General features: G+C 45.8%; 2 protein-coding genes across 3 annotated transcripts in view; both read right to left on the bottom strand.

Annotated features, from left to right (window-relative positions):
• Nucleotides 1-8,919, bottom strand: part of LOC125715920 (regulator of G-protein signaling 7) — a 71,469-nt gene extending 62,550 nt beyond the window's left edge. Inside the window, exons 1-2 of one of the 2 annotated variants that reach the window (XM_048987993.1) lie at nt 8,772-8,919; nt 7,800-7,899 (exon numbers count right to left, since the gene is read on the bottom strand). In XM_048987993.1, coding sequence (XP_048843950.1) covers nt 7,800-7,877 — 78 coding nt within the window. In that variant the 5' untranslated portion in view covers nt 7,878-7,899; nt 8,772-8,919. Of the gene's footprint in view, nt 1-7,799; nt 7,900-8,246; nt 8,359-8,771 lie in introns of those variants that run through there. The other variant, XM_048987994.1, reaches the window with a different exon arrangement.
• Nucleotides 8,920-16,375: 7,456 nt separating this feature from the next.
• fh (fumarate hydratase) lies at nt 16,376-27,363 on the bottom strand. The gene is made up of 11 exons (XM_048987911.1): nt 27,325-27,363; nt 24,345-24,611; nt 23,881-24,015; nt 23,570-23,680; nt 23,078-23,254; nt 22,712-22,894; nt 21,851-22,016; nt 21,220-21,423; nt 19,148-19,275; nt 17,501-17,654; nt 16,376-16,591 (listed from the first exon to the last, which is right to left on the bottom strand). Exons 1-11 carry the CDS (start codon nt 27,346-27,348, stop codon nt 16,449-16,451), a joined length of 1,692 nt encoding a protein of 563 aa, XP_048843868.1. The 5' UTR covers nt 27,349-27,363; the 3' UTR covers nt 16,376-16,448.
• Between the last annotated feature and the right edge of the window lie 101 nt (nt 27,364-27,464).

The raw sequence follows: 27,464 nt of genomic DNA, 5'->3' as shown, positions 1-27,464 counted from the left end.
CAACTTCCTCCCAAGGAGCTACGCGTCCAAGGCGTTAGTCACGCGCTTCCTGAAAGCAGGACGGGGGGGCTGACGTGCTTTCTAAAGAACCGGTGCCAGAGGTTACGGTACCCCTGAGGGGGAGGAAAAATAAAAACAGGAAATGCACTGTGGTGGAAGAGCTGTAATGGGGCAGAATGTCTGAAATGGTCCTGTCAAGAGTCGGAAATGGAAGGGAAGCCGACTAAGCGTTTGGTGTCGGAGGTGAACGTGAGGCGGCGCAAGGGAGCCGGGCAGCTGTTTGCTCCGACCGCGAGAGCCGCTGGCGACAGCCATCTGCCACGGAACCGCCGGGCTCCACCACTTTCCATAAGGGCGGGGCTGTCCGTCATTACCCCGCGAGGCCATTACCCGCTACAGCTACTGCCCACTTCCCATGAAGTAGCCTCTCCTCCTCCTTCAATCAGAGGGGCTTCATTCAGCGAGCCTATGCCACAGCCCCCCGTAGCTCAACGAGCGGAGCGTCGCGCTAACGACGCAAAGGTCGCGGGTTCAAATCCCAGGCAGCCCATGTAAATCGTAATGCTTCGTTTTTACTGTGAATTGCTTTGGATAAAAGCAGACGAACGGCTAAAAATCGTCTGGAGGTCACGGGGTTAGACGACGTCCAATGGAGCAACGCTCATCCACGTCACGTGACGCCCTAGATGGAGATCCGGGCGGAGGGTTTTCCCCGTGACAGAGCTGCCGTTCTCGCTGGCCCAGGCGGGAGGGGCTCCTCGTGGGAGAGCGACAGCAGACTCCTGCAGACCCCGGTCGCCTCCGTCACACATCGCGGCCACGCCGTCCTGCCTGCACACGCCGTCCCAGAAACCCACTGGGTGACATTTCACCGGTTTTGTTTTCCTTCCGTTCGGAAGGCGAATGTTTTCGCCACATCACCCTATTCTGTGTGTACAATACAATTCAGCGCCGTGACACATTTTGGCTGGTAATTTAACATAATCGTCACTTTTAACAATTAACATCCTGTCATTATAATAAAGCGCTGTGGCATTACACTTAAAAGGAGGCGTGCTACACAATAAAAATGTTTTCAGACTTAGCTGAGAAAAAATACAGCTGTAAAGATTTGAAATTACCCACCCATCTAACTTCCAATTGCTTATTCTGGTCAGGAGCTTGGGGGGGGGGGAGGAGGGGGGCGGAGCCTCTTTCAGCTGCCGGTGCCCCCTGAATGGGTAGACAAACACAATGAGACCCAATAGGCAACTTCAAGTCACCAATTAGCGTAACTGCATGTCTTTGGATGGCAGATTCAAGCCCCCAACCCTGGAGGTGTGAGTGAACAGCTCTACCCACCCAACCACCATGCCACCCACATTCGGACTGGGGTATCTATTATTGTGCATGTGTTAGAGGCCTTTGCCTTGATCAGCTTCACATAAGCATCCCTGACATACTGCTGGCGGGAGAGAAGAGGAATCGTGTCGTCTGCTTGTGGTCTGTGCAGACCTGCAGACACACAGCCGCCCTGCTGGGTCCGTACTCCCTCCCAGGTCCTGCATCGAGCAAAAAAATCACCGGCGCTACCGATGGCACCTGCAGAAATGGGTCACAAAAGGGGGAAAAACACAACACAAACCCCGGGCACCTCGCGATGCACATCCGTCCGTGTGACGCGTAGCGACACGAGGCGTCGGCTGGGCAGCGAGCCTCCAAGTTACCTGCAGATCACGACGTTGGCGATGGACCTCGGGAAGAAGCGCCGGTCGCTCCGACAGCGAAAACGTCTCCGAGAGGGACGTCTACAAATAGCGGGCTTGACGTTTTTAGACGTGACAATCGTTACCTACAATTTAGAACTTGTCAGGGTTCTGAGTGAAACGTGCTGATCTCCACCGGTAAAACTCCCCGACGTCGGCATTTTCTGACACGCCGTTCATCAGCCACTGCCGTTCAGTCCGGCATGTGGGACAGGGAGGACGCAGCCAATGGCAGCCAGCGGTTTGGCGTGATGGCACTCCGCCCCCCCCCTCCCCGTGCCAACGACCCACGCGACATCCAGGCCACTACAGAGCCTTTTAATTAGCTGCCTGCATAGACTTCGGCTAGCTTGTGTTTCACGTCAACTGGAAGACCATCCTATTAATCTATATTACCATCTCTGATGAGAGGAGCAAATATCTCAATGGTTACAGTGACCCGGAAAACAAGCCACTATCCACTGACGAGGAGAAGAAAATAAAGAGGACATTTTCCCAGCTGGGACAGCGGTGAGGAGAGACAAGGGGACTAGATCCAGAAAAAGATAGAGGAGCTGTCTGAGAGACGGAGTCAGACGGCTAGACTGAGGCAGAGAGTGAAGGAGCCAAGGTGATGTAGATTAATAGGCATCTGGGGAAGATTAATCTCAGCAGTTGTCTCTGACCAATGGCGTGTCTGACCAATGGCGTGTCTGACCAATGGCGTGTCTGACCAATGGCGTGTCTGACCAATGGCGTGTCTGACCAATGGCGTGTCTGACCAATGGCGTGTCTGACCAATGGCGTCGCCACTCCCCAATCACTACTCCACTCGGCTGCGGCTCCCGGCACTATGCGCTCTGGAACAGAGCTGCGTCATCGCTCAGACAGGGTACAGAAGATCACAGGGGTGGCTCTGAGTGGGCGGCGGCGAGCGGATGGGACCCCATGATCAAAGCATTTGGGGGGAGGGGCCACGGGACACCCCGACTGAGGGCGCTTGCTGCCCGGCCCGGCCTCGCCTCGCCTCGCCTCTCGCCCCACTCGGAGCTGAAGCTGCTTTTGGCTCGCATGAAAAATTCAACATCTGACCTACATACGCGGCATTACCAGCCATGTCATGGAGGGAAGGTCAAAAGGGAAAAAAAAGTGTCCAGTAAATGAAAGACCATGACAGGGACTGGATAGCGGGAACACGCCATGAGGTCAAAGGTCACCGAGGGTACGCCAGTCGAAAGCGACCAATGGAACAGGTTATGAGTTTGCCATCAAATCCTCTCAGAGCGAATGTCACCCTGTAAATATGACAAATTTGATATCTACATTTTTCATCTTTGAAAAATCATAAGCCTGCCCCACTTTCATGTGGCCAAACCCTTTGGGAATGAGACATACAGAAATTCCAGGATTCCAAGCAGGAGAGCCGACCAGGAACAAACCCTATACACACACCTCCACTGTGGTGGGCACGCAGCATTGATGCTGGTCAGCAGTCAGTGAAACGAGGTTAATGCTTCTTGTTGACAGTACTAAGGGGAAGTGGTCAGGGGCGTAATTGTTACAGAGTACCATCCTCTGAGAGTATATCATCAAACGGCTGAATTATATAATGCAAGAATCGCTGCTGATATTTACAAATGTAACGATGCTGATATCTAGATGAAACTGCAGACATAAAGACAACGTTTAGACAACCTGAACCCTGGTCACCCCGCGTAATTACACACTACAATATCCGTCCGGGTCTTTCACAGCTACACCTCCCTTTAAAACATCCTATTGTGTTTCCCCGCATATTTTGCCTCTTAAAACAAGGCTGCTTCTGCTCTTTTTCAGATTAAACATGGAGTGCAGATGCGTCCGTTGGCACATTTCAATCTGAAACGCACGTATGACTAATCAGCGCTCGGCGAAAGCACGGAATCCACACCGAGACCAAATTAGTTCAGTCAGAAAAAGGCAAAAAAAAAATAAAAATCAACGGCAATGTTTCCTGCAGAATCCCTGCGTGTTTACAAGCACGGTTTATATAGGCGTCTGTGTACTTCTGAGTCCAGATCCCAGCCGGAAGGCTGGAGCCCCGACGGTGTGCGTTCTGGTCAAGATGCAAGGCGACATCAAAACCAAACCGGTTTCAGGACCGACCAGAGCAACACACTGCCCAGAGGTGATCATTCACTGGCTGCAGCTGGCGATCGGACCGCATTCCCTTAGGAGACCTGTGCAATCCAGTGGCAGGTCAGGCCGCTCCGCAGGCCCACTGTCCTTCTAACTAAAGATTGCTTTGTTGTCCCGTTCCCAGGCATATCATTGATAGATATGAAACGACACAGCACAACTCTGTCTCCAGGACTGACAGGGCCCTTCTGCTACATTCTAAATTTCTAGACTCCTTATGCTCCGGAACTGTCTACATCATCTATTCTCCCGAATGGCACAGCCAGGGAAGTACTGCGACGAGCCCAGGGCCTATGTCAGGTGCCCAGGGACACCCGGGAGGAGATGGCAGCCCATCAGAATCCATGATGCAACAATGAATACTACCTAGGAAAAAATATAGCATAGAATCACTGAGGGGGCGGGGCTATAGAGTGCTGTCAATCACTCCCTAGTCAACCCTATAAGGTGGCTGTTAGGGTTAGCCCCGCCTACAACTTCATTCACTACTTTTGACTGTAATTAGTTTCTTCAGTCAAAGCTACTTAGGCTAAGAGGCATGTCAACAATCATGTCCAAAGCTCCATCAGTAGACATCGATCAAGACTGTCAGAAGCACCTTTGGGCATTTTTACACCAACATCCAAAATCCTGCTCCAAAAAAATAAATCAAGTAAAAATCTGAAGACACTGCGTCTGTCATAAGTCAGTAGCTGCAAAGGTGAATTCTGAAGCCGACACATAATGTTTAACTCAGAGACACCCTAACACACCATGCTCCCTCAAATATCCCCCATGGATAAACAACAGACTAATTACTCTTTACTAACGTCATCGTTCAGCAATAGCAGTGTGGTAACAGGATATACGTACAGGCCCTGGAAATCTGAGAGATGCAAAACGGTGTGTGATAATTCCCCGGTCGAAGTGCAAACTCATCAGATTAACGTAGCACACAAAACAATATAGTACGTTCATTCACACAGAATACGGACCGCTATCTGTCACAGATTACAGATTACAGCCATCTGCGTGTTTGTTACTATGTCACTGTATTCCAATTAATTCACACATTTCCTATCCAATCCCATCCATTACCTGATTTCCATAAATGACTTATATACACTGACATCCCATCCAAGGTAGACCTATAGTCCCTGGGATAGGCTGCAGGCCCTACTCTGACCTCGGGAGTGGGCGGGGCAGAGAGGCGAACAACAAACAGGTGACTGTACATCATATTCTACCTGGGGATGGAGTTTGCATCTGTTGCATAAGTACTGAGATTCCAATCTGGGCCGATACTCTGTGTCTGTGCTGTCTGCAGAACTCAGGTACCTCCAGTGACGACAGCAATGGATTCCTTTACACAGCATATTTATTGATGCAGATATCCCTTTACTGTCTTACTTAAGGCTTTGACAAATTATGCACAAGTCTGGTTACATGCAAAGCTTTTAATTCAAAAAGGCAGCAAATGCCTTTTGGGTTTGTTAAAAAAAAAAGAGAAAGAGAGAGAGAGAGAGAGAGAGAGAGAGAGAAAACTTAAAAATACCAAATGCAAAACATTTAACCACCGGGGAATTCTCCAAAAGTGAAAACAGCAGCTCTTCTCAGTATTAGATCACGCTAAAGATTGTTTACACGCGTGGTTCATGCTCGCCAACCACACTGCCCGCGTGACAGAGCCGCACGGCCAGTGCCGTCATTAAGACATCAAATATGATACACGCATGTAACGTGACACACGGACCATAATTAGCCAGAGCTTGGACGACAGATGTGCCAGGCAGGGCAGAGTGGCGATAGCACCGTCAGAGGAGACGTGCAAGCCACAGAATTCAGCACATTTCGCTTGGTTCATGGACATGCTGCACGATGGCTTTTGTTCATCCAAGTACAGAAATGGCGCCTGTTCGTTCTACAGCACCATGAACATCCAGCGAGCACTTTTAATACAACGATAGTTTGCTTCGAGTCTCAGCTGATTAGCATGTTTCACCTCCTTCATGTCCTTTTCTAAATCTAATCGAGAAATTATTTTCAGCCTGGGAGGGGAGAGCCTGTTACATCACCCTGGTAGTGTGGTGGCATCCATGCCAGGGGAGAATCGCGGGACGGGGTCACAGTACAGCTGCGGTGGGGATGGATAGGGCAGGGATTGAGGCTCTTACGGCAGACGCGGGAGCTGACGGGAACCTGCGGCCACTCGCAGGCGGGCGGTAGTCGTTACACCGTTTCAGGCAGATCTGTGCGCTTGTGCGTCCCCCTCCCTCTCTACAGTGAGCCCCGTCATCAGAGATCCTTGGATTCACCCGAATGACTCATGAGTGTTGCATGATTTTTGTGGATGACGTGTGATTCGGAAGGGAGTGTACCGACTCATTTTATTTCCATGTTACGTTTTAAAATCCACAGCGTTGAATGCTCTGATAGAGCCGGTATATCTTTTATAATTAAAAGGAAGAATTTTACTGAATTCAGCAATTCCATTTGGCATCGATTACATAATTTTCTCCCGGTTCAAGCGATTCACTTTATTAAATTAATAGCTTTTTGAAAGAAGATTGGATGAAGCATGTGCAATGAGTCAAAGCATTTTGCGGAGGGAATGTAATAACAGGTTATCAATTCACGAGGCAAGCTACCTGTTTTAAGCTGCGGCATCTAGGAATATTAAAGAACATCAGAACATCTCAACTTCAATCCATACGTTTCCCAGTCTTAAAAAAAAAGTAGTATTTTGCGTTATCATCCAATAGCATCGTCACATATCAATGACATACGCTCATGTAACACCACTGCATTAAGTTAGCTTGCTGGCCTTTTCTCTGCGGAGATATTTTGAACGGTTGCGCCAACGGCTGCTTGTGATAAGCGCAACAACTTCTTAAGCGTTCCTCATCCAGTTGATACAATTATTATGCACAGCATGGTAGTTGAGTGTCCCTGCTATGGAAGACTCACAAGCAGGGCTGATGATCTCATTTAACAGCTTATCAGCTAATAGCTAATTTTCATGGAAATATAACCACGAGGCAGCGCAGGTAATGTACCTCCCGAGTCAAAATGGCAACAGTTCTGGTCCTTGCCGAGCAATATATCATTACCTTTGCACTTTGGAACACAGTTCACAGCGTGCGGCTCCCAGGTGAGATAAAACCTTCCTCCAAACACATGTAGCTAAGAACTAACACTATTCAAAAGGAGTTCTGCATGTCCGACGGCCACACCCGGGCCACGATGCTCACGTGGCTGGACTCAAAGCAGAACCCAGGCCAGGGGATTCATGAGTACTGCATATGCACCCCCCAACCCACAAAAAAAAAAAAAAAAAAAAAAAGTGATCAGAATGTTCTGGAGTCCTATTCTTAGTAACAGGCGAACACGTGAAGACCAAAAACAACCGAAAGTCCCACTTTAAAACACCAGGATAAAATAGCAGGTTAAAAGCAGCAAGTGATTAAATCAAACTCAATATTATCCTGTCCCAATAATATAAAGAAATGGCCCAGTTTACAAAAACTCAAATGGCAAATTAACCCATTTCAAGGGAATTAACGAAAATGTGGAACACCCGTTGATCGGAAAAAAAAACAGGATGAAAATTTGGTTTCCTGGATGGTTAGAAGATGATTCCCCCAAGTTTAGCATTGGAGGCAGCAGTAAGGTGTACCACATGACCTAAGGAAAAAAACTGAACTATTGACTTATTATTGCCCTATTTCATGCATTCACAAAAAGAAAACCACAACCACAAGTGCATTGCAAGTGGCGACACTCGTACAAGAATGCAATCCAATCTCTCACCAATGCATTTCAGTTTTATGGAAATAAAGACTTCGCAAAAGGTCAGAGAAGGCTGTCGTCAGACTTGCCAGCATCTCCGTATCATTAAGGCGACGCATAGCAACTTACCTTCCTGTAAACCAGCATGTTGGGAGACTCGTCAGCCACTCCGTTGCTGCTTTGCCCATAATTGTTTGTCTGCGCCATAACCCAAGGTGATCAAGTGCCGCTGAAAGACATGAGTGAAGCCGGTGTCTTTATGCACGGTCCCTAGCAAAAAGCCAGCCAGGCTGGACCCAGCCGCAGACGAGCTGCCGTCTCGGAATAGGCAATACCGACATTTTCATCCAATGCACTGTGCAGCCTGGTACTTCAGGAAAAGGGAACCGTTGGCTAATTGGAACCATATCAAGAATAATAATGATGATAACGACAATAATTATTCAGGGTTAACATATCTGCACACATACTCGTTTTACAATAGCGACGATTACGTTAAATACCCAACAGTAACATTCCTTATTGGCATGGATGCTACCAAAAATAACAACAAAAATCTGCGTCTATAAGGCTTACGTTATGATCACCAATGTTCTGAAATGCAAAGAGAAAGCAAGACACCCGTCTATTCGTCCTGCAAGGTAATGAGCCACAATACACGCTTCCATGTAAGCATCACCGTGACGGACTGGTGTAAAACGTGCGGCTGATGGCAGGCGGCTTTATTATAACTGTCAGCCGATTCAATCAAATATTTGACGTCGAGCCTACAGTAATGAAGGTATCCTGCATCCGAATGCGATCCTAAATCAGCCCATCTCCGGCGTTCAGCTTAAGGTGCGCGGTCTTGTTCATGATCAACATGCACGTCGTGCTTGACGTAAGATGTAAATGTATATTTATGCATTTATTTTACTGTTGTTTTTTTGCATGCAAAAAACAAACGCCTGTCAGGTAGCTATTTCCACAGCGAAACAAGAGCCGTTTCGGTACCGGAGGCAGCCTAGTACGAGAGCTCTGCAGCGCCCGATCAATCCATTACATTTTGGAAGAGGGAAAAAAAAACAAATAGATGCAATAAACGGGCAAATCGTGGTTTACCTCAAGGAAACGCAGCCTGGAAACAAAATCCTGTTTTCACGGGGAAATATGCGGCGCAGTCGTCAGCTGGCAGGCGCTGGAATGCGATGATAATTCATTGGAAATGATGAGAAGCTGACGCTCGGCGTTATCCCGCTACCGCTTCCCTCTTTCAAATCCAGCCTAGGCAGCAGGAACGCGCGGCACCCACAACTTACACGTGAGCGCGCCTCGACCTCTGACCAATCACGTGCAAGGAATTGAAAGGTTGTAAGTGCCTAGGCAACTGGGCGCTGTGCATCAGCGGTGGTTTTTGAGTGATGTCTCTCTGTAAATTGATATTATTATGCCAACGCGTATCTGTATAAATTGTTTGGCATATATTAGCCTTATTTTATCCACTAAGAATATATTATGCATGCGTATAACTGACTTAGGAAGCACAACCTTTATTACCTGATCCTGTTGCCCTCCTGCTCACACACACACACACACACACACACACACACCCTGTTGCTCAATTAGTATTTTTGGCAGGTACATGGTATATTGGCACTGTTGCAGGAAACCTTGCGGGCTGGGGGGTTGAACCCCACCCATACCTTGGGGTCGCGAAAGTATACATGTTCTTGTGCAGTGTCTGTTTCCTCCCACAGTCCATAGATGTGCAATTAGGTGAGTTGGCATCTCAAAATTGTCTATATTGTAGATGCCCAGTGATGGATTGGCATCTTGTGTGTGGCGTCGCCCTGCCTTGTGCCCTACGATGCTTGGAATAGGCTGCAGGCCCTCCTGTATCACTGTACTGGATAAGCAATTATCACGATATCCTGGCAACTGGATAGGGCAGCCATATCGCAGCCTAAATTTAAAAACTTTCGTTAACCTATTCTCAATTTCTCAATGATTTTTCAGATAATAAAACAATGATTATTTGAAATCAGTATTAAACTCAAGCGCTCACGAGGTCCGTTTCCCCTTCACGTAAAATTAAATGGCCGTCATTTTAGTAACAGATTCCCTTCACATATCGGGAGCACAGTAGACCCTTAATTATTCTACAGGATTTCTCGGCAGATATTTTTGGCTCCTAGCTAACACTTTCCTAACACATTTCTCTGTTTTAAATGTCACACCACCACAACCAAGCAGCTTTAAACAGTGGGCGTTCCTCCAAGCTCAATCCTCGGACCAAAGACTTTGTGTTTGCTTGTGTCTCCAAGGCTTCCAATAGCCTGACCATGTCCATGTTTCTTGCCGATAGGACTTTCTGCGTGTTCTCTTGCCTTGTGTCCCATTGCCTTGTGTCCCATTGCCTTGTGTCCCTGGCAAGTCTTTGGTCATCTTGAACCTATTTCCGAATTTTGTGTTGATCCCCTTTTTGAATGCCATAAATTAACAATTATCAACGGCTTGATTGCTTACCATGCAGAAAACTACAGTCCTTTTAAAAGACCACCTACTGAAGTCTTTGCCTATAATCTACTTAGCTACAGATGTAGGAACAATCTAACCGTAAACTTAACAGGAAAATGGAGCCTTTAGAGGCCAGTGCTACTTGGGATCTTGAATTGGGTCATATATTTCCAATATACTAAAAATCAACTTCATTACGATATTTCCAGAGCATAATTATGGAATGTTTTTCACTTGTAACCCAGCGTGATGTTATTTCACATAACAGTTTATTTCAGTTTAATATGAAATCTGTGAAAATGGGCTGTCTCGGAGAAAGGGAATAATTAATGTCTTATACATATTTATGCAATTCTTTGTTTGAGTTCAGATTAATATATTCTGTGTCACACAGAAACATGCGATTCAACATTCTATATTAAAATGTTATAATAGATTGGATGGGTGGGGTTTTTTTATGATAGTCAGCCACTTAAACTTTATAAAATAATCTCTTCTTACTCTTTGTGTATGTGATTTTATAACTAGAATTCTTACTAAAAGGTAATCGATTTTAATAACTATGACATCTAGTAGGGTGGGCCGGTTGTGCAATAGTTAGCATTGTTACATCGTACCTCTGGGACCTGGGTTCGAGTCTTTGCCCTGGGTCTGTGTGTGTGAATGATGTTGGTGCCTTTTACTGGGTTATTCCCTGCCTAGCTACTTGGACGGGCTCTGGATCCCCCAACCCAGCTTAAGAAGAGCAGGTACTGGCGGTGGGTAAAGTCTAGCTTGCGGTGATGGATGCCTTACAAGAACAACTGATGCTGTTTTTTAAAACAACTATTTTTGCAGTCCACATGAGTGTCAACTTGAGTATTTTGGATGGAGAATTAGATTAGATGGAAGAATGGCTGAGCACATATCGATTCAAAGGCAATGTGAGCGCCATAACAATTATTAGTGAGAGCATATGATGTTATCAGTTATCAGTTAACATCGCCGCCGTTTGCATCCTGGTTTGCTTTTAACTGTACGCTTACGCTTAGCTAATCAGCTAACACAGTCGGTGCCACTGATTCATGGTGGAAATTTTTAGTGCATTTGGGTGCGATGTGAACAGAAGTATCAAACTGCTGCATCAGTTTCCATCTCCTCTGTGCCTGAGGTAACAATCCGCAGCCCTCAATCTGTAATTGAAATTCTCTCTTATTGCTCTGACTCCTTCAACTACAGCATCGCGCTCTGTGTCCTCTCAGAGAGCTTATGTACAGACCAGGGAGTAGACAAAAGGGTCAGATGCTTTTACTGTTACTTGATTATGCCACACATGCTAGATTGCTTTTTTTTCCAGTGCTCACTGTGAGAAAAGCCCTTCACGGGCCCTCTGTACCTCAGAAGTCCTTGCCTTCATCAGAGGAAGGAAAATTTCATTCTGCCGTGTGAATAATACAACAGGCGCAAAATCAATCCTCGGTTGACAAGATGGGATTTGATGGAGCTGTGATTAAGAAAAACGGGTCACTAAGTCAGCACTGCCGTTCGGGGTTGTTTTAAGATAAGGACCATTGATGCTCATCCCCAGGCCTCTTGAGGAGAAACTAGATATCTCTACTTCCTGGCTGGGATGGCAGAGACAGGGAAAGAGCTGGGAGGGATGAAGCAGGCGTACGCAGAGGGACGGACTTGAACGCTGAGGCGGATCAATGCACAGATATGGCTAGCGAGCTGGCGGTTGCTGTCACAGTCAAATTTGATACCACCACACACCGAATGAACTCCGATATGGAGAAATTCCGTAATGAATAACCGGTAAAAAGATGCCACACACACACACACACACACACACACTCACACTGAGCAATTATACCTTCCAGTGACAAATTTAAATGATTTTAAGTCCTGGTGATTCATCAGGGCAGCATTCAAGTTGCACTAAAATTTGACGTCGCATCTGCCTTCTTGCAAAGGTTAGAGAGAAAAAAATATTAAATACAGAGAACTATGTTGATTCATCTGAAGATAGCATTAGTTATACGATATATTTAGCTATTTATTAGTCCATAAGAGATTTGGAGATTCTATATCTACATGCTCTACTTCGTACCATAATGCCTACATTGTAGAACAATATTATTTTAGACGTCAGTAGGACAAAATGCATAATCTTACACAATGTTAGTAATTGTCAGTACTCATAGTAATACAAGCCCCATTATTTCTCAGGATTCTGTGGCTTATTCTCTGTTTTGCTATCAAGCCTCAGTGGTTTCTGAAACAGTGGGTCCAAACCACAGCCCACAGCGGGGATGACATTCTCTGGCCCATATTTCCCCACCAAAAAGGACTCAGAAATTTGTCTTTGTTTTGTTTCAGGGGAGGGCATTAACAATTTGTTTCTGCCATCGCATTTCTGGCAGCCCCCTAAGTTTTGCAGTCTGGTTCTGAACTGTTTTTGATTTATTTCTCACACATTTTCCCCGCTGTCACCCTCCCTGAGCTGGTCTTCGTCCCACCCAGCCCTGTTCGGCTCTCATTTGATGCAGGAATTTATGTTCTCACAGTGGCTGTGTAGAAAATGCGCAGGGTCTCAAAGTCTTTCTCCAGCCAGGGGAATGTCTTGGAGGCACATGTGGAACTCTGAGGGTCATGAATGCGTCAGGAGGACATTGCGGAAATTTCATGCAACGGCCTCAATGAAATTCTAAAAATTTAAATGTTCACCCTCCATATTATTACAGTATTACACGGTGTGCTGAAAAGTAGCTTAGAGATCTGTTTCCATACCCAGATGGTTGTGGGTTCAAATCTCCTGGTTAGTTGAGTAATAACCAGAACTTCGACAAGGCCCCATGTGTTCCATGATGTTGACTAGTTCTGTTCACTGACCCCAATCTCTTTTCACTTTTATGTTGTTTTGGACAAAATTGTGTAAATAAATGTAAATCAATTTACTAAACTAATGTAACACAAGAAAACAAACAAAACTCAAAAAAAAAACAACAGGCTGTCACATTATGTTTCATCAGTCTGCATTATAATGGGGAACGAGGTCCTCAGGCATGATAAACAAAGGCAACACTGGAACAATAGATCTAGCCGTGCGTGTCGCAGCATAGCAAATACTATGCAATGTAACATTTTAATGTTACGTAGTTTCCAATATTAAAAATGCTACACAGTATAAAATATCAATATGAAACATTCCTCGCCCATTTTAATGTAATATTGCACTCTACTGACATACTTTATAGGTTCTTTCATTGAGAGAGTGAGTTCTGTGATTATTCAGCCAAAAAGCAGTTGACTCGGGTTCTTTTGTTAAGAACAAAATAATTTGTGGGGAAATTATTTACATGACAGCAAGGTTTGTTGTGCGATGTCATTGCATCCCGCCACTAGAGTGGAGGGTTTAAATGCAGTTCATGTGTGGAACCTGCGACATTCTCCTGTGTTTATTTGGAAAACCAGACTTCGGGAGGCGATGATTGGTTGACGGCGCATGGTAATCGCACCAACCGTGGGTTTGAAATCTCATCCCACTCATCGACACCAGGGTACTCTGAGTTCTCTCAGTAAACAGTGTGTACTCACTCAAAAAACACACACACAAACCAATGGGCTCTACGAATATAACCCCAAATCCTGCTTTGATCTGTAAGGGTTCCTGTCGCTGCTGAGCCACAATTTAATATTTAATGATTTCCATCCACTCTGGGAGGCAGTAAACTCACTTGGCTCTAGCTGGACATCAACAGGTGCATCCGCACTTAAAACTCAGAACCCTGACTTTTAAAAGCCAATTTTCATCGCTCCCTTTAACAAGTGTTGACATATTACATAGGCCTATAAAACAGATGTCTTATGGTAATAAACGTGTCGCATAAATAATCAGTTAGAGGATCAGATTTTTGAAATAGAATACAGATATGCTTAGCTAATTGGCTGTCAATATCTCTATTCTTTGATATTTGAATATCTGTTGCAATCTACTTTAAGTCCACTGTCTTGTGTACATTGTGAGGGCAAAAACAAGCAGTGCACACTATTCAAATAGTTTCTGCTCTAAAAACGAGAAAATAATATTTAATATTCATTTCCGACGGCAGTTTCTAACACGGCCGGTCAATCCTATATGCGACATGTGTGGTTGTCTAAGGAGGCGTCGACTTGCGAGCCAATTTCACTTTCCATCGTAATGGGGGGGCACCGGCGGAGATGCTGGCCCAGGGCGCCACATCGACAAGGACCAGTACTGATTTCTACGTTTATATTTTGATGCAGATCACGCTGGGTTTATATGTAAAAACATTCAGCGGAGCCGCAGTTTACTCTTCCGTTTAACCCTGATATATATCCGGAATGGGACGCGTGCTAAATGAGAAAGTCTGTCCTAATAGGCAGTCATTAAAAGACAAATCATTAGCTTGTCGGGAAACATTGAGCGCTCGTACGGTTGGCGCGACAGGTGTAAGCGGAGACGGCGGCGCTGGCGAGGACGCGCGTTTGTCCTTCCAGGGATTCCCGTCACCTCGGAGGCCGTATCCGCCCCCCTCTGCGCCCCGATCCCCAGCTCAGTCTTCGGTATTGACAAGTATAAGCCTCGAAAGGTCAGCCACACCCACGGCGGCCCGAGGAGATGCTGGGGGGACCATATGGCACTGAAGCCGCGGGCACGCAAAACCTGATAATAAATATGTGCTGTGTGATCCAGAGGAGTCGGGGGCGGGTTTAAAAGGAGAAATACAAATTACTGGCGTGTTTAAAATCGCAGTTTGGTTTTGTGATGCGGCAACAACCGTGAAACCAGGCAAAATACGGACACAATTGCGGCAAAAAAGTTCCCGATGCCGCTCGGCGGAAGCGATGTGCTCGTGTGCGCAACTTTAAAGGAAAATTCAGAATTTACAGGTTTTTATTTTATTTTTCAAGCTTACTGGTTCAACCTTTTATTTCAGGTTTCTTCGAAGTTGAAGCTAATGACACCGACGTTTTATGTTGTAAAACCTGAAAATTTGTGACTAATACCTTTTTTTTCTTTCAAATAATGAATTTGTTTCAAACTGCTTTTCCTTTAACGGCAGCTGCCCAGCTCTAAACCTACAAGAAATTAGTGAAATTGGATTCAATAATCAGCTAATTTATTCTATACAACATAATAAACGTGGCATCCAAATGGCTGGCTTTCCACTAACATCCAAATTTGCATTCGTAACCAATTGGCTTTTAGTTAATTTTGTCACCAGATTATCACACATTTTTAAACCATAATAACCTACATGTTTGACGGGTTTCATTTTAATTACGCATTTCGTTAGAGAAATTGCATTATAACCACCGCCGTTCAGAGTCATTCAATTACTGCCCTGCGACAAACGATTTCCAGATATAAACTTTATTCTCCGGGCGATCGTACATCCCAATATGATTTTTGAACAGATGAATGTCATCTTAGTGGTACAATTTTGTTATTTAGACAGCCCAGTTCAATTCTGAAAGGACATCTGTATCCATGGTAACACCACCGAAGTCCTTACCAGCACTTACTTAAAGTCAGCATCGGTATCATCGAGGAAGGAGTGTATCACCTTTCCATCTGCCTGGGTCAAAATAAGATGCTATTCATCTCGTGCCAGACTCCCAGCAACTGCATTTTCTCAGCACATAGTGCCATAATCAATGCCCTAACCCTTCCACACTTTAACACACGGACTGAGATGTTGTATGGACAGCATTGTCTGTGAAACCATTTTGCAATCCGTGGGGAAAAAAAAAAAAAACTGCAGTATGAAATAATGGTTAAGAGGACTGGATATTTTGGCTGAAGTAGGCATCTTAAAACCTCATTACTTGGTTTCCACCCCCAGGTGAAGTCCCGGATTACGTAGGTAGTAGGGACTTCTAGGTAATATAAGGACTTTGGAAGAAAGACCCATTCAGGCAAAATTGGCCTCCATCACAGCGAGGCAATAAGAAAATGTCTAGCCTAAAAAACACTGGAAATAGAAGCTTCGGATTCTTGAGCAAACGTACCGGGGGCAGAAAAATCTGCAAGCACCTCTTTTTTTAACAGTACTTTGATATCAGCGTGGAAATTATAGTACATCAGAGACAAACCCTTTCCGAAAAGCCAAATTTATAAAAAGTAGCGGCGGAACCTTCCGTAACCTTCTCAAGCTTCCGGTATGTGCACATCGCTTTAATGAAGAGGGGAAAGAATCACAGTGTTCTGCACCGAGAGTTTCTTTTATTGTACAAAGATGAAGTGAGCATTTCCCAAGCCCAGTGCACTGCAGCGCCCTACTTGGGACCCAGCATTTCGTGAGGCTTGACCCACTGGTCGAACTGCTCTTCTGTCAGGTACCCAAGCTTGACGGCCGTGGCCTTCAGCGTCGAGCCCTCCTTGTGTGCGGTCTTGGCGATCGTGGCTGCTTTGTCGTAACCTAGGAAGCAACGTTGCCGGGGCAAAGTAATCAGTTAGCTTTGCAGAGTCTAGACATCCAGCGACGAGACTGCATGCGATTCAGAATACAGGCCTGATTATGACATACGGGAATTCTTAAGTCGATGAGGGTACAAGGATAGAGGGCTCATCTCAGCGGCCCTGGGTACGGCATATCCATTTAAAGAGGCTCCTAAAGTCTGATATCTAGCTTGTTTTTAAATAAGACCCTTAGCATTGCATCCAGGAAATATGCTGACATTCTATTTGTTTAGTACCATCACAGAATAGCTCTGCATCGACAGACACAGCAAAGGGGCCCTCAAATGCTCATTAAAAAGCCCTTGATTGTATTACAGAGAATACGGTAATCCATTAAACTAAACAGACGGGGTTTCATCAGGGGAGATTAAAACGAGCATTAAGAAATCATTTAGCCTCAGGTTCAGCCTTTCTGCATTGGCTGAAACACCATAACTTTTTTCCCCCCTCGTTATTCTACGAGCTTGATTGCATTATTGACACGGCTTGAACCGACAGTCACGGGCGCGGAGAAACGCTGTCTGAGGTCAGCTGGTTCACGTGTCCCAGGTACATGTCGGTCTGCAGGTCTAATTAAGTCTGACCGACAACATCTGCTACCATTCTGCTCTCTTGGTTGACACTCCACTCCGAATCCAATCACCTTTGACGTCTATATTAGGAGCAACATTTGAAACAAAGGAAGAATTAAACGTTCTGGTGCCCATTTTTAAAAAAAATAATAGCATAATCTGTCCCTATGGAGGACGATGGTTAAAATACACAAACTCTCCCCGTTCCGTTCAGTCTGACCTTGGGTGGATTTCACCCTGCCGCCGGTGGAGGAAAGCTGTACGTGCCTGCCCTCTAGTGGCCGCGCATGGCTTACCGATGTGTGGGTTGAGCGCCGTGACCAGCATGAGTGACTCGTTCATCAGCTTGTTGATTCTCTCTCTGTTGGCCTCGATGCCCTCCATGCAGTTCTTGGTGAAGGAGACGGAGGCGTCACCCAGCAGACGGGCGGAGTTCAGCACGTTTTTAATCTGAGAGGACACAGTGCAGACTGAGTCCCGGACAGCAGATTGCTTCACGACGGGCTGTCCGTCCTCCACCGCAATGCAGCAAAAACCGGTCTTACAAAACTGGAGGCCTTGGCAGGACTCCATCTTTACCGCTCGCCAATTACGACGCACAAATGCAGCCGTATTAAAAATACATCCACGCTGGTCTGAATTCAGCTGTTGTGTACGATACTGTGGAACGCAGGAAGCTCTTACATAAGAGAATAAATCTGCATGTAAGAGCAAAACTGCAGACACAAGGTAAACAAAACCTGTCAACACCACGGGGAAAAAATGGAACCAACTACATTACACACAGAGCATCAGTCGGAATTTACTAAACTACGTGTATCCTTACCTTACTCCTAACTTACTATCTGTTAAATGTTACTGCATCTTAAACAAATGAATAAGAACATTCAGAAAGCACAGAAGCGTGTGTCTTTCCGTGGTTTTTGGCCACAAATGTTACCAAGAAGTAACTAGTCTGAAGAGAAATCAGCCCTCAAAGCATAAAACCACGTTACGCAATTCGGTTTTGGGTGCGTGCCTCACTACACTGAGAACTTTGAGATGGGCTCCTTTACTTTCAAAGTAAATGTGTGAAAATACATGAGAAGTCCAACAGCACAAATCAACTTGGGAAAGTAACTCTACTTCCCACATAAACCCTACGTGAGAGTGATCGGTTCTACTGCTCGGCTTGTGTGTGTGACTTTCTCTCAAATCGAATATCTAGATTTAAGCAAATAATGAAAATGAACGGAACAAATCCCTGGCTGTCTGTGTAAAGGATGGTGCTAGAGTAGCCAGCACACACCCAAGAAACGTTGCAGAAGATCTGGAAGGCCTGACCTTCTTCTTCTTTCTATGGACATTAGGACCCAGATGCCACGATATTGTAAGGTTACCGCGTAAGCGAACGGGTCCAGGAGTATAAACCTCTCATGCTGGCAATTCTGAGCCGCGCAGAACATTTAATTGTTCATTTAACCACAAAATAAGCTATTTATTAAATATATTATTACATGCATACAGATTAATATATTCATTACTATGTATGTGTGATTTTTGAATCACCCAGAGGTAAAACGGGGCTCAAACATTTTAACACTGATCTGCGATTCTGCTAGGATAGCATGGCGTTAAAATAACGATCCTGTATTGCTGAAAGCAGAGTCTGCATTCAGATTAGTAGATGAAGAAATGATGTAACAAAAGTCAATGCGTATTAGTTGTAATGTAGATCAGTGTTTCCCCCAACCCAGTCCTCGGGGAACCCCGGACAGTCCACGTTTTTGCTCCCTCCCAGCTCCCAGCCAATCAGGAACACTGAATACTTGGTACAGGTGTGCTGAGAGGAAGCAAAAATGTGGACTGTCTGGGGTTCCCCAAGGATTGGGTTGGGAAACACCAAAGTAGATGATTCCCGTTAAAATCGCCTTTAACAATATCATAAAAAAATGCATTCTCACCATCATGGGCTTGAAGACATTCAGCTCAAAGTGTCCGTTGCTGCCTCCGATCGTCACGGCGACATGATTGCCCATTACCTGGGCGGCCACCATGGTCATGGCTTCACACTGCGTGGGGTTCACCTTCCCTGGAAACGACAAGCAGAATAAAGCCTCATGTGTTCTGGGCCACCGGCATCCCACGTGGGGAGTCCCCAGCCACGTGTCCTGTTTTTCCTGGGATGTGCTCCAGGCTCTCCGTGACCCTCTACTGGATAAGCCTTTGGAAGATGCACGAATGGGCCGCTTAAAACAGGAGACGGCCAGTTAGGGGGCACAACCACAAGGTTTGCATTAAACGCTCGGCCTTCCTTTCACCCATTTACAATCACTGCGACTGGCAGACTTTGAAATATCACCAACCAAGAATAAATTAACCAGAGAAAACTAACAGAGTACATGACCAAGGGAGTATATAGAGGCAGGGCCCCAGGGACACTGGCCTCAGCTGAAAGGTGATTGGTCCCTGGAGTGCCCCTCCTCCGTTACTCACCATTTCAAAACATGTGATTGGCTACTGATAAGGTTAGTCCCCCTGTATAAATTATGGACCCTCTTATGTCCCCCACCTTAGAAATCCAAAAATCGCCCCTGTAGCAGACAGATTGAGCAACAGTGGTTATATAACAGCAATACCATCCTCATGCACTTTGCTCTACTCCCTCTCTTCTTTGACAAATATTTTCTTTTTGTACCACCCCCCCACCCCAAACAGTTGAGGAATGCTCGATCCCCCAAATCCCTGGTTTCAGGTGCCGTGTGTAATAACCACACAGTGTTAAGTAAATCCCTTTAAAATCGCCTGTGATAGATGGCAGACCGTGACTGCATAGGACACGATCAAAGGACGTGCACAGCAACTTGCTCTTGGACAAACGTCAAATACCCCCCCCCACCACCACCGCCTTCTATTTTTGTCCAAGATGAGGTCGAGGCCTTTTACAAACACTGGAAGCATTTCGAAGCTTGAAACACAAACCACTGAAGAATTTGTAACAGCTTTCTCTTACAGTGACTTAGAATAATAAAAAATATTTCATTGGTGTGCAAATCTTGAAGATCAACTAGCACAGCCAATAACAACGTGCGTAAGAAACCTTCACGCAGTTTTTATTAATTCATATCCCTCCTCTAACTTCGAAGGTGTATTCAGAGAGATGCCAAGGGAAAAACCAAACACTGCGTGAAACCTAACCCTACCCCAAAAATGGCAGTGACAGCTGTGGATGAACAGCCACCCAAAGCGACCCCTATAACCAAAAAGACCTCCATTCACTCCATTCAACCCACGATGCAGCTCAGCAGAAGGTAAAGTTCCTTTAAATCTGGCTGGAAGCTGAGATTCTGTTTTGTGAATGGCCTTCAGCCACTCTGAGCTCAGACAGCAGGACTGAATCTGCATGTTTTTTTTAAAAAACAGGCCATTTCTATTTTAATCAGGTATCCTTCACTGCGCGGCCAAAAATAAGATCGTCGGTTTTTTTTCTGTTTTTAATGAGGCTGTCAGGTGACAGCGATGGCCAATGGGGATGCTGGCCAGAGACAGACAGGTGCAGAGGAGGCGGGAGCAGGTCAAACAAGGCTCTGGTCTGAGAAGGTCTCCCGTCCAGCTACCATCTTCCCCGTGTGTAGTTCTCATTCTTCACATTACCTCTTCTGTTGACTCTCACTGTCCAAGTTTTACAGCTAAACCCAGGACTTCAAATTGTCCCCACACGTGAGGACAAACACTCCTCCATTCCAACCACCAGGTCCTTAAAGCAAAATGACCACTTGACAGCCTTCATGAAACATTTTTTTAACGACATTTCTCTCACTCTGGTGCATGCTGTCAGGCATATGAAAAGTTGTAAATATGCGCGTCGGTCAGAAAATAAAGTTCTTATATCCGTCGTATTTGGAGATTGCTAACTGAGGTAGTCACTAAAGGAGGAGCGGCTGTAAATATCTCATCGTGTGGCTCGGAGTTAGCGTGACGCTACCCGGACGTGTGGGTATGGGGGGGGAGAGCGACTGATGAGAGGGCCACCCACCGGGCATGATGCTGCTGCCCGGCTCATTCTCCGGCAGGATGAGCTCGCCCAGGCCGCAGCGGGGTCCCGAGCCCAGGAAGCGGATGTCGTTGGCGATCTTCATCATGCTGCAGGCCACTGTATTCAGCGCCCCGCTCAGCTCCACCAGGGCGTCGTGGGCCGCCAGCGCCTCGAACTTGTTGCCCGCCGTCACGAAAGGCAGACCTGCACGACCGAGCGCGGAGGAGTCAGCGGTTCCCGGATTGGACTGAACCTGGGACACATCCTATCCCAGCCAAGGATTAACATTTCAAAAATCTTCAGAACACCAGTATTAGAAACACCTGAAAGATTAAAAAGATAAATTCCGCTGCACCAGGCTGCCTGTTCCTGTTTCAAATCCAAGAACAGGCCCTGCCCCAGTATCCTTAACAGGAATTTGCACCAATAAAATATCCAGCTCTGTAACTAGATGGAAAATTTTAAGTAGCTTTGGATTGGAGTGTATTTAGCTTCTTTTTTTCCATAAAACTTAATTAATATCCATTAATATCTTCTATAATTCCTGGAGAACCGGACCTGGACATCATACATCAAACATTACAGAAGATGCCAGCTTTGACATTTTCCGTATAGAGAGAACTCGAGGTACCTGTGAGAACAGAGACCCTCTCTGCGACTTTCTCAGCGAAGCCGATGCGCGTGTTCAGGCCGGTGCCTACGGCAGTGCCCCCGGCTGCTAGCTCATACACCCTTGGCATGGCCGCCTTCACGCGCTCAATGCTGTACTTCACCTGCTGGACATAGCCCCCAAACTCCTGGATGGTACAGGCACAGAAAGCTGTCAGTCATTGTAACGAAACAAGCTGCAAGCAAAATATTTCAAAAACCAAACATTTGATCTTCTTAAACGTTTCTCATTCAAACAAACCACATTCTATAGATTTTTTTTACTGGTATCTTTTTTTTTTTTTTTTTTTTTTTTAAATCATTCATTTTTGGGGGGCAGTGTATGGCTCAGCAGATTAAGACTCAGTGCCCCTGATCAGAAGGTCGTTGGTTTGAATCCCGAACTCCAAGGGAGCTACACGCTGGCAGATCCTGTGCTGTGAGCCCCAAGCTTGGTCTCACCTATAAACCTTCCTGCGTGTCTCATGGAGAGCAAGGTTGCGATGAACAAAGTATCACTATACTATTTATTCCATAATAATATGTATGTTTAGTTTTAGCTAGAAACTGAAGCTTATATGTAATTAATCACATGCATCTGCAGTGCATGTGATGCAGATTAACAGTCAGCTGCTTAAATTAGCCGTGTGGCATTTGCCGGTACCCCAAATAATGTGGAATAAATCAGAGCTAACACAGAACAGAACACTGAACACTGAACACAGAACACTGAACACAGAACACTGAACATATGCAGCCTGCCTTGATGTGCCAACCCGCTCAAATCACAGTAAGGCGTGTCCCTACGTTTTGTTTAGACCACGCCGAAGACGGCGCTCAGCACCTGTCCCAGGGAGAGCGGTACGGCGTCCTGCGTGTGGGTGCGCCCGATCTTGATGATGTCCTGGAACTGCGCCGCCTTCAGCGCCAGGGCGTCGTGCAGGGTCTGCAGCCCGGGGAGGAGAACCTCGTGGACCTCCTTGGCAGCCGCAATGTGCATGGCTGTGGGAAACGTGTCGTTGGAGCTCTGCGAGGAAACACACTGCTGAATCACAGGTTCTGCCGAGAGAGGGCGTCTCTGAATTTAAGGCATTGCCGATCCTGACACAAGCAAACTGAAACGGTCGTGCCACTACTGTGTAATGATAAAGGTGTCCTGCTCAAACCAGTACAGGTTCTGGTTGAAGGCATAAGAGTTAACACGACTTACCTGGCTTTTGTTGACATGGTCGTTAGGGTGCACTGGATCCTTGCTACCCAGCTTCCCTCCCAGAATCTCAATGGCCCTGTTGCTGATGACTTCATTCACATTCATGTTAGTCTGAGTGCCTGATCCGGTCTGCCAGACCACCAGGGGGAAGTGTTCATCCAGTTTCCCAGCTATGACCTGAGAATGATAAACATACAAGGAAGTATTATATCACAGTACATTCAGTGAAATAAAATGTGCTGGGAAAATTCACCTTGAAATGATTTTTTCCAATTTCACTTTTCTAATTATGATTTTCCATGACAACTTACGGCTGTATTTGTAATACAATATAGAATATATATGTAGCGCACACAGTATGTATTATGAAACAACAACATTTACAGAGGTCTCACTACAATACAGTTTTAATGGTACTATCAGAATATCAGTCAGCATTTTCCTGCCCGAAGTCGCTATAACATCTCAAAGTCTGGTATCAAGATCTAGCACCTCGTCTGCAGCCTTCGCAATGGCATCTGCAATCTTTGGGTCCAAGCCGTAGTCCTTGTTCACCTCTGCAGCAGCTCTTTTCAAAATCCCAAAGGCTTTAATAACCTGAACCTGAGAGATGCACGGAAACAATTCACGCGTACGGTCGGTGCCATCTCTGTGCAGAACAACTACTGCGACTGAAGAGATGCATAGAATTGCATAACAAATCCTGTTGCCACACTGGGTTTTATAGCTGCACATATATCCTGAAAGATAGGGAACCTGTCATTTGAAAAACCTAAAAAATAAAATGCATTGCAAACGCTTACCGGCATCCTTTCAGTAACACCGCCGATTTTGAAGTTCATCGTAGACCTGACAGTCTGCGCGCCGTAGTACTTGTCGTTGGGAACTTTCAGTTCACCGAAAGTGTCCCGCTCGATCCGATATGATTCCGAACTGGCCTATGAAGTGGCCGGGATATACAGCAATTATTAATCTCATAATATTGACTTTGACCTAAACAGCCAGTGCGATATTTTATAATGGTATTTCAACGACGCTTGCTCACAGGCGAGTAACGTTACTTAAAATATACATTTATCGCTACATCACGTCCCAAATAAAAACATGTCAGCTTTGGCAGGACAGAATATACATTCGATGATTCATCAATTACACGATGCCTTAGTAGCAGCTGCTTACTAGTCGTATATAGAAGTAGAAAAGGTCATCCGAGGGCCTATAATGACCATGCAGGAGAAAATGCGCAGTAAAATTGCATTAAGCTCACCATTCTAGACGAAATAAAGGCTGCAGAGAGGCAGGGCCTGCCTTTTCTGATACTGGCGCTCTTTTGCAATACTAAGAGGCTGCTATTTAATCGCTGAAGGTTTCGGAGAGAGCGATACATGGCGCTGTTTAGCAGTGTCAAACACCCGACGATGAAGGGCGGAACTATAGCGAGCCAACCAAAGAACCTTGTTGGGGGGCGGGACGCGTATCGGGCGGACCGGTACGTCCTTTCAGAGATTCCGGGTGCTCTGCTCTGTGCTGAGTCCTGAAAGAGAAGGATACGGCGGACCGGTCAGTGACGCTACTAGACCATTTCAGCTGGGGAGCAGACTGGGGCAAGTTGTTCTGTTGGAGTGGCGGATACATTAGACCTTAATGTCCTCCAAGTTTTACTTTTACACTAGATTGCCTGCATTAGGAAACAAAACACAATTTTGAAAGCTGATAAGTTTTTACAAATATGAGTCTCAATCTAATTTCTTGTTTGGACTGTCTTGCTTCCACAAGCTTTTTTTTCCACCAACTGAAGCGACTCGATCACCTGGCGCACCCACGTTAAGCGTCTGTTAAATTTTTGATTTCAAATATGAATAATAATAGTAAAAATAATAATGCATTTGTTTCAGACCCAAGTACTGAAGTGGCATTCGTATTTAGAGGGACCATGCATGTCACGGGAGCACTGCCTCTCCCTCCAGAAGTGCCCCTGAATGGTCTTGTGTAAAATGCAGCTTACAAAAGAAAATTAAATCAAGCATGTCATACCCACCTCCAAGACGCTTTATGCTATTAAATCAAATATGTTATATGTCAGGGTGCAGTGGTTAACACTGTTGCCTCACACCTTTGGGTCCCGGGTTCGAGTCCCCGCCTGGGTTACATGTGGGCGGAGTTTGCATGTTCTCCCCATGTCGTCGTGGGGTTTCCTCCGGGTACTCCGGTTTCCCTCCACAGTCCAAAAACATGCTGAGGCTAATTGGAATTACTAAATTGCCCATAGGTGTGCATGTGTGCGTGAATGGTGTGTGAGTGTGCCCTGCGATGGGCTGGCCCCCCATCCTGGGTTGTTCCCTGCCTCGTGCCCATTGCTTCTGGGATAGGCTCTGGACCCCCTGCGACCCAGTAGGATAAGCGGTTTGGACAGTGGATGGATGGATGTTATATGTCAGTCCACAGCGTTCAGCCTCATTATCACTATAATATCTGAATATAAAAAATATTGATGATCTGACATACTGTAAAGGTAAATAAAGTATGTATGTATAATATTTCTCATGTTGATCATCTTTTCCTGGTGTCCCAACATGTCCCGAGTCTGCGCTGGGGCCTCCACTCAGTGGTATGTGCACAGAGCAGCGCTCTTGTGGCCTCACAACCTTATTGTTTTGGTTATTATCTACAGTTCAGGATCATAGGTGAGGATAGAGACTCCATTCTGTGACAGCACCATGGCCTAGGATATGGTGGTGCTTATTCTCATCTTTGCCGATTTACACCCAGCACTGAACGATTCCAATGCGTACTAGAGGTCCAGGTAGCATGAAGCCAGAAGCACAACATCATTTGCATCACCTCTAGGTCTACATACCAAATATCCTTGCAACCTACATATCCTGTTTTTTGAAATTCACAAACATTGGAGACCAACACTCACTCTAGATAACTTTGATTTGGTTCCAAGTACCTTACATTCATACAGGCACAAAGAATACAATAGTTCCCCCATGGGGAAATTCTCTTTTTGCCTACCTAATCTTGCTCTCCCTGAGACATACAGACACATATATGGATGAGAGCAAGCTTGGGGGTCACAGTGCATAGTCGGCAAGCATGAGCTATGGGTTGAGGGCCATGCTTGAGGTCCCACTGACATGTGACTATTTTACAGGCTCGAACTGCTAGGCTTCCGATCACAGGCACAGCAGCTTAACCCACTGAGCCACACAATCCCCCCCCCCCCCCCCAAGAGCAGGCAGTAGCAGCTCTGGCACCCACAGTCCCGCAATGCCTCCCATAGTATGTGCTGGAGCATACAGTTAAATGCTTTCTCCAATGCTGCATTTACAAAAGGTGTCTTGCTGTTCTGATTTCTATGGTTCAACCATTGGGCAGAGTCTCCCAGAATCTTGATGATGTCCTGGAACTGCGCCACCTTCGCCGCCAGGGCGTCATGCAGGGTCTGCAGCCCGGGGAGACAGAGAAGGGGAACCACCACCCCTGTTTGCCAGTCCAGATATACTCTACCCATCTTCCATGCAATATCAAAGAGGCATGCGAGCCATATCACTGAAACAATATTTTCAATATCCCTCTACGGAACTCATCCCCCCCTGCTGCCATGGAGGTTTTGACCACCATAACAACGTCATCTGTCTACGGGAGGAAGCAAAAATGTAGACTGTCTTGGGGTCTCCAAAGACCAGGCTGAGAAACACTTCTCTAATCCACTAAAACTTTCAAGCACTGCTTTTCGGTGAGAGGACATCTTCACTCACTTGAGGGGGCTCTCAAACTGTTCCTTCCACCACTCAGTATGCCCAGAGATAATCAAGACATCCCCACCCTGACCAATGTTCCTGACCCCTCCTACAGCATTGAATGGTTTACCAAAACATTCGAAATCTTTGGAGCCAATCCAAGTGTCTCTCAATGAACTCTCCAAACTCCTCCAGTACTGCAGCTTTCACCTCCACGACTGCCTTTGATGTAGCCTCTATATTTAAGTAACATGGATTAAATTTTAATCAAATAAACTAATACGCAATTGGAAAAAAAATACATGCCATTATATAAAGTTATGCTGGATAAAGTCGCCTGGAGCATATGAAATTCTTATGTTGTGAAAGGACGGAATAATATCATATTAAGACAAACTCAGAAATTGTTCAGTGTCATTGAGCACGACGTATTCCCGTGGCGAACCAAGCTTTCGGGGGACGAATCGCGTTTTAGTTGTAGAAAGTTAAAGAAAAACTAACCACATAACAATAAATACGCCCCATTGGATCCGTTACTAAGGCGAGAAACATCAACATCCACCAGCAGTTCCTCTTTCTATTCTAATTTAAATTCGCGAGATTTCCCATGGTGCCCTTCGAGGGACTCTTACGTCTTCACC

The sequence above is a fragment of the Brienomyrus brachyistius genome, chromosome 20 (genome assembly GCF_023856365.1).
Source record: "Brienomyrus brachyistius isolate T26 chromosome 20, BBRACH_0.4, whole genome shotgun sequence".
NCBI classification, from domain to species: domain Eukaryota; kingdom Metazoa; phylum Chordata; class Actinopteri; order Osteoglossiformes; family Mormyridae; genus Brienomyrus; species Brienomyrus brachyistius.
The sequence above is the reverse complement of the archived record's forward strand: the minus strand, read 5'-3'. Positions and strand labels throughout refer to the sequence as shown.

Coding starts and splice junctions, on each gene's coding strand:
- fh (XM_048987911.1), bottom strand. CDS start 27,348: ATGGGGCGTATTTATTGTTATGTG. Junction 23,681..23,880: donor GTGTTACTGAAAGGATGCCG/GTAAGCGTTTGC, acceptor TGCATCTCTCAG/GTTCAGGTTATTAAAGCCTT. Junction 19,276..21,219: donor GGGCAGCAGCATCATGCCCG/GTGGGTGGCCCT, acceptor TGTCGTTTCCAG/GGAAGGTGAACCCCACGCAG.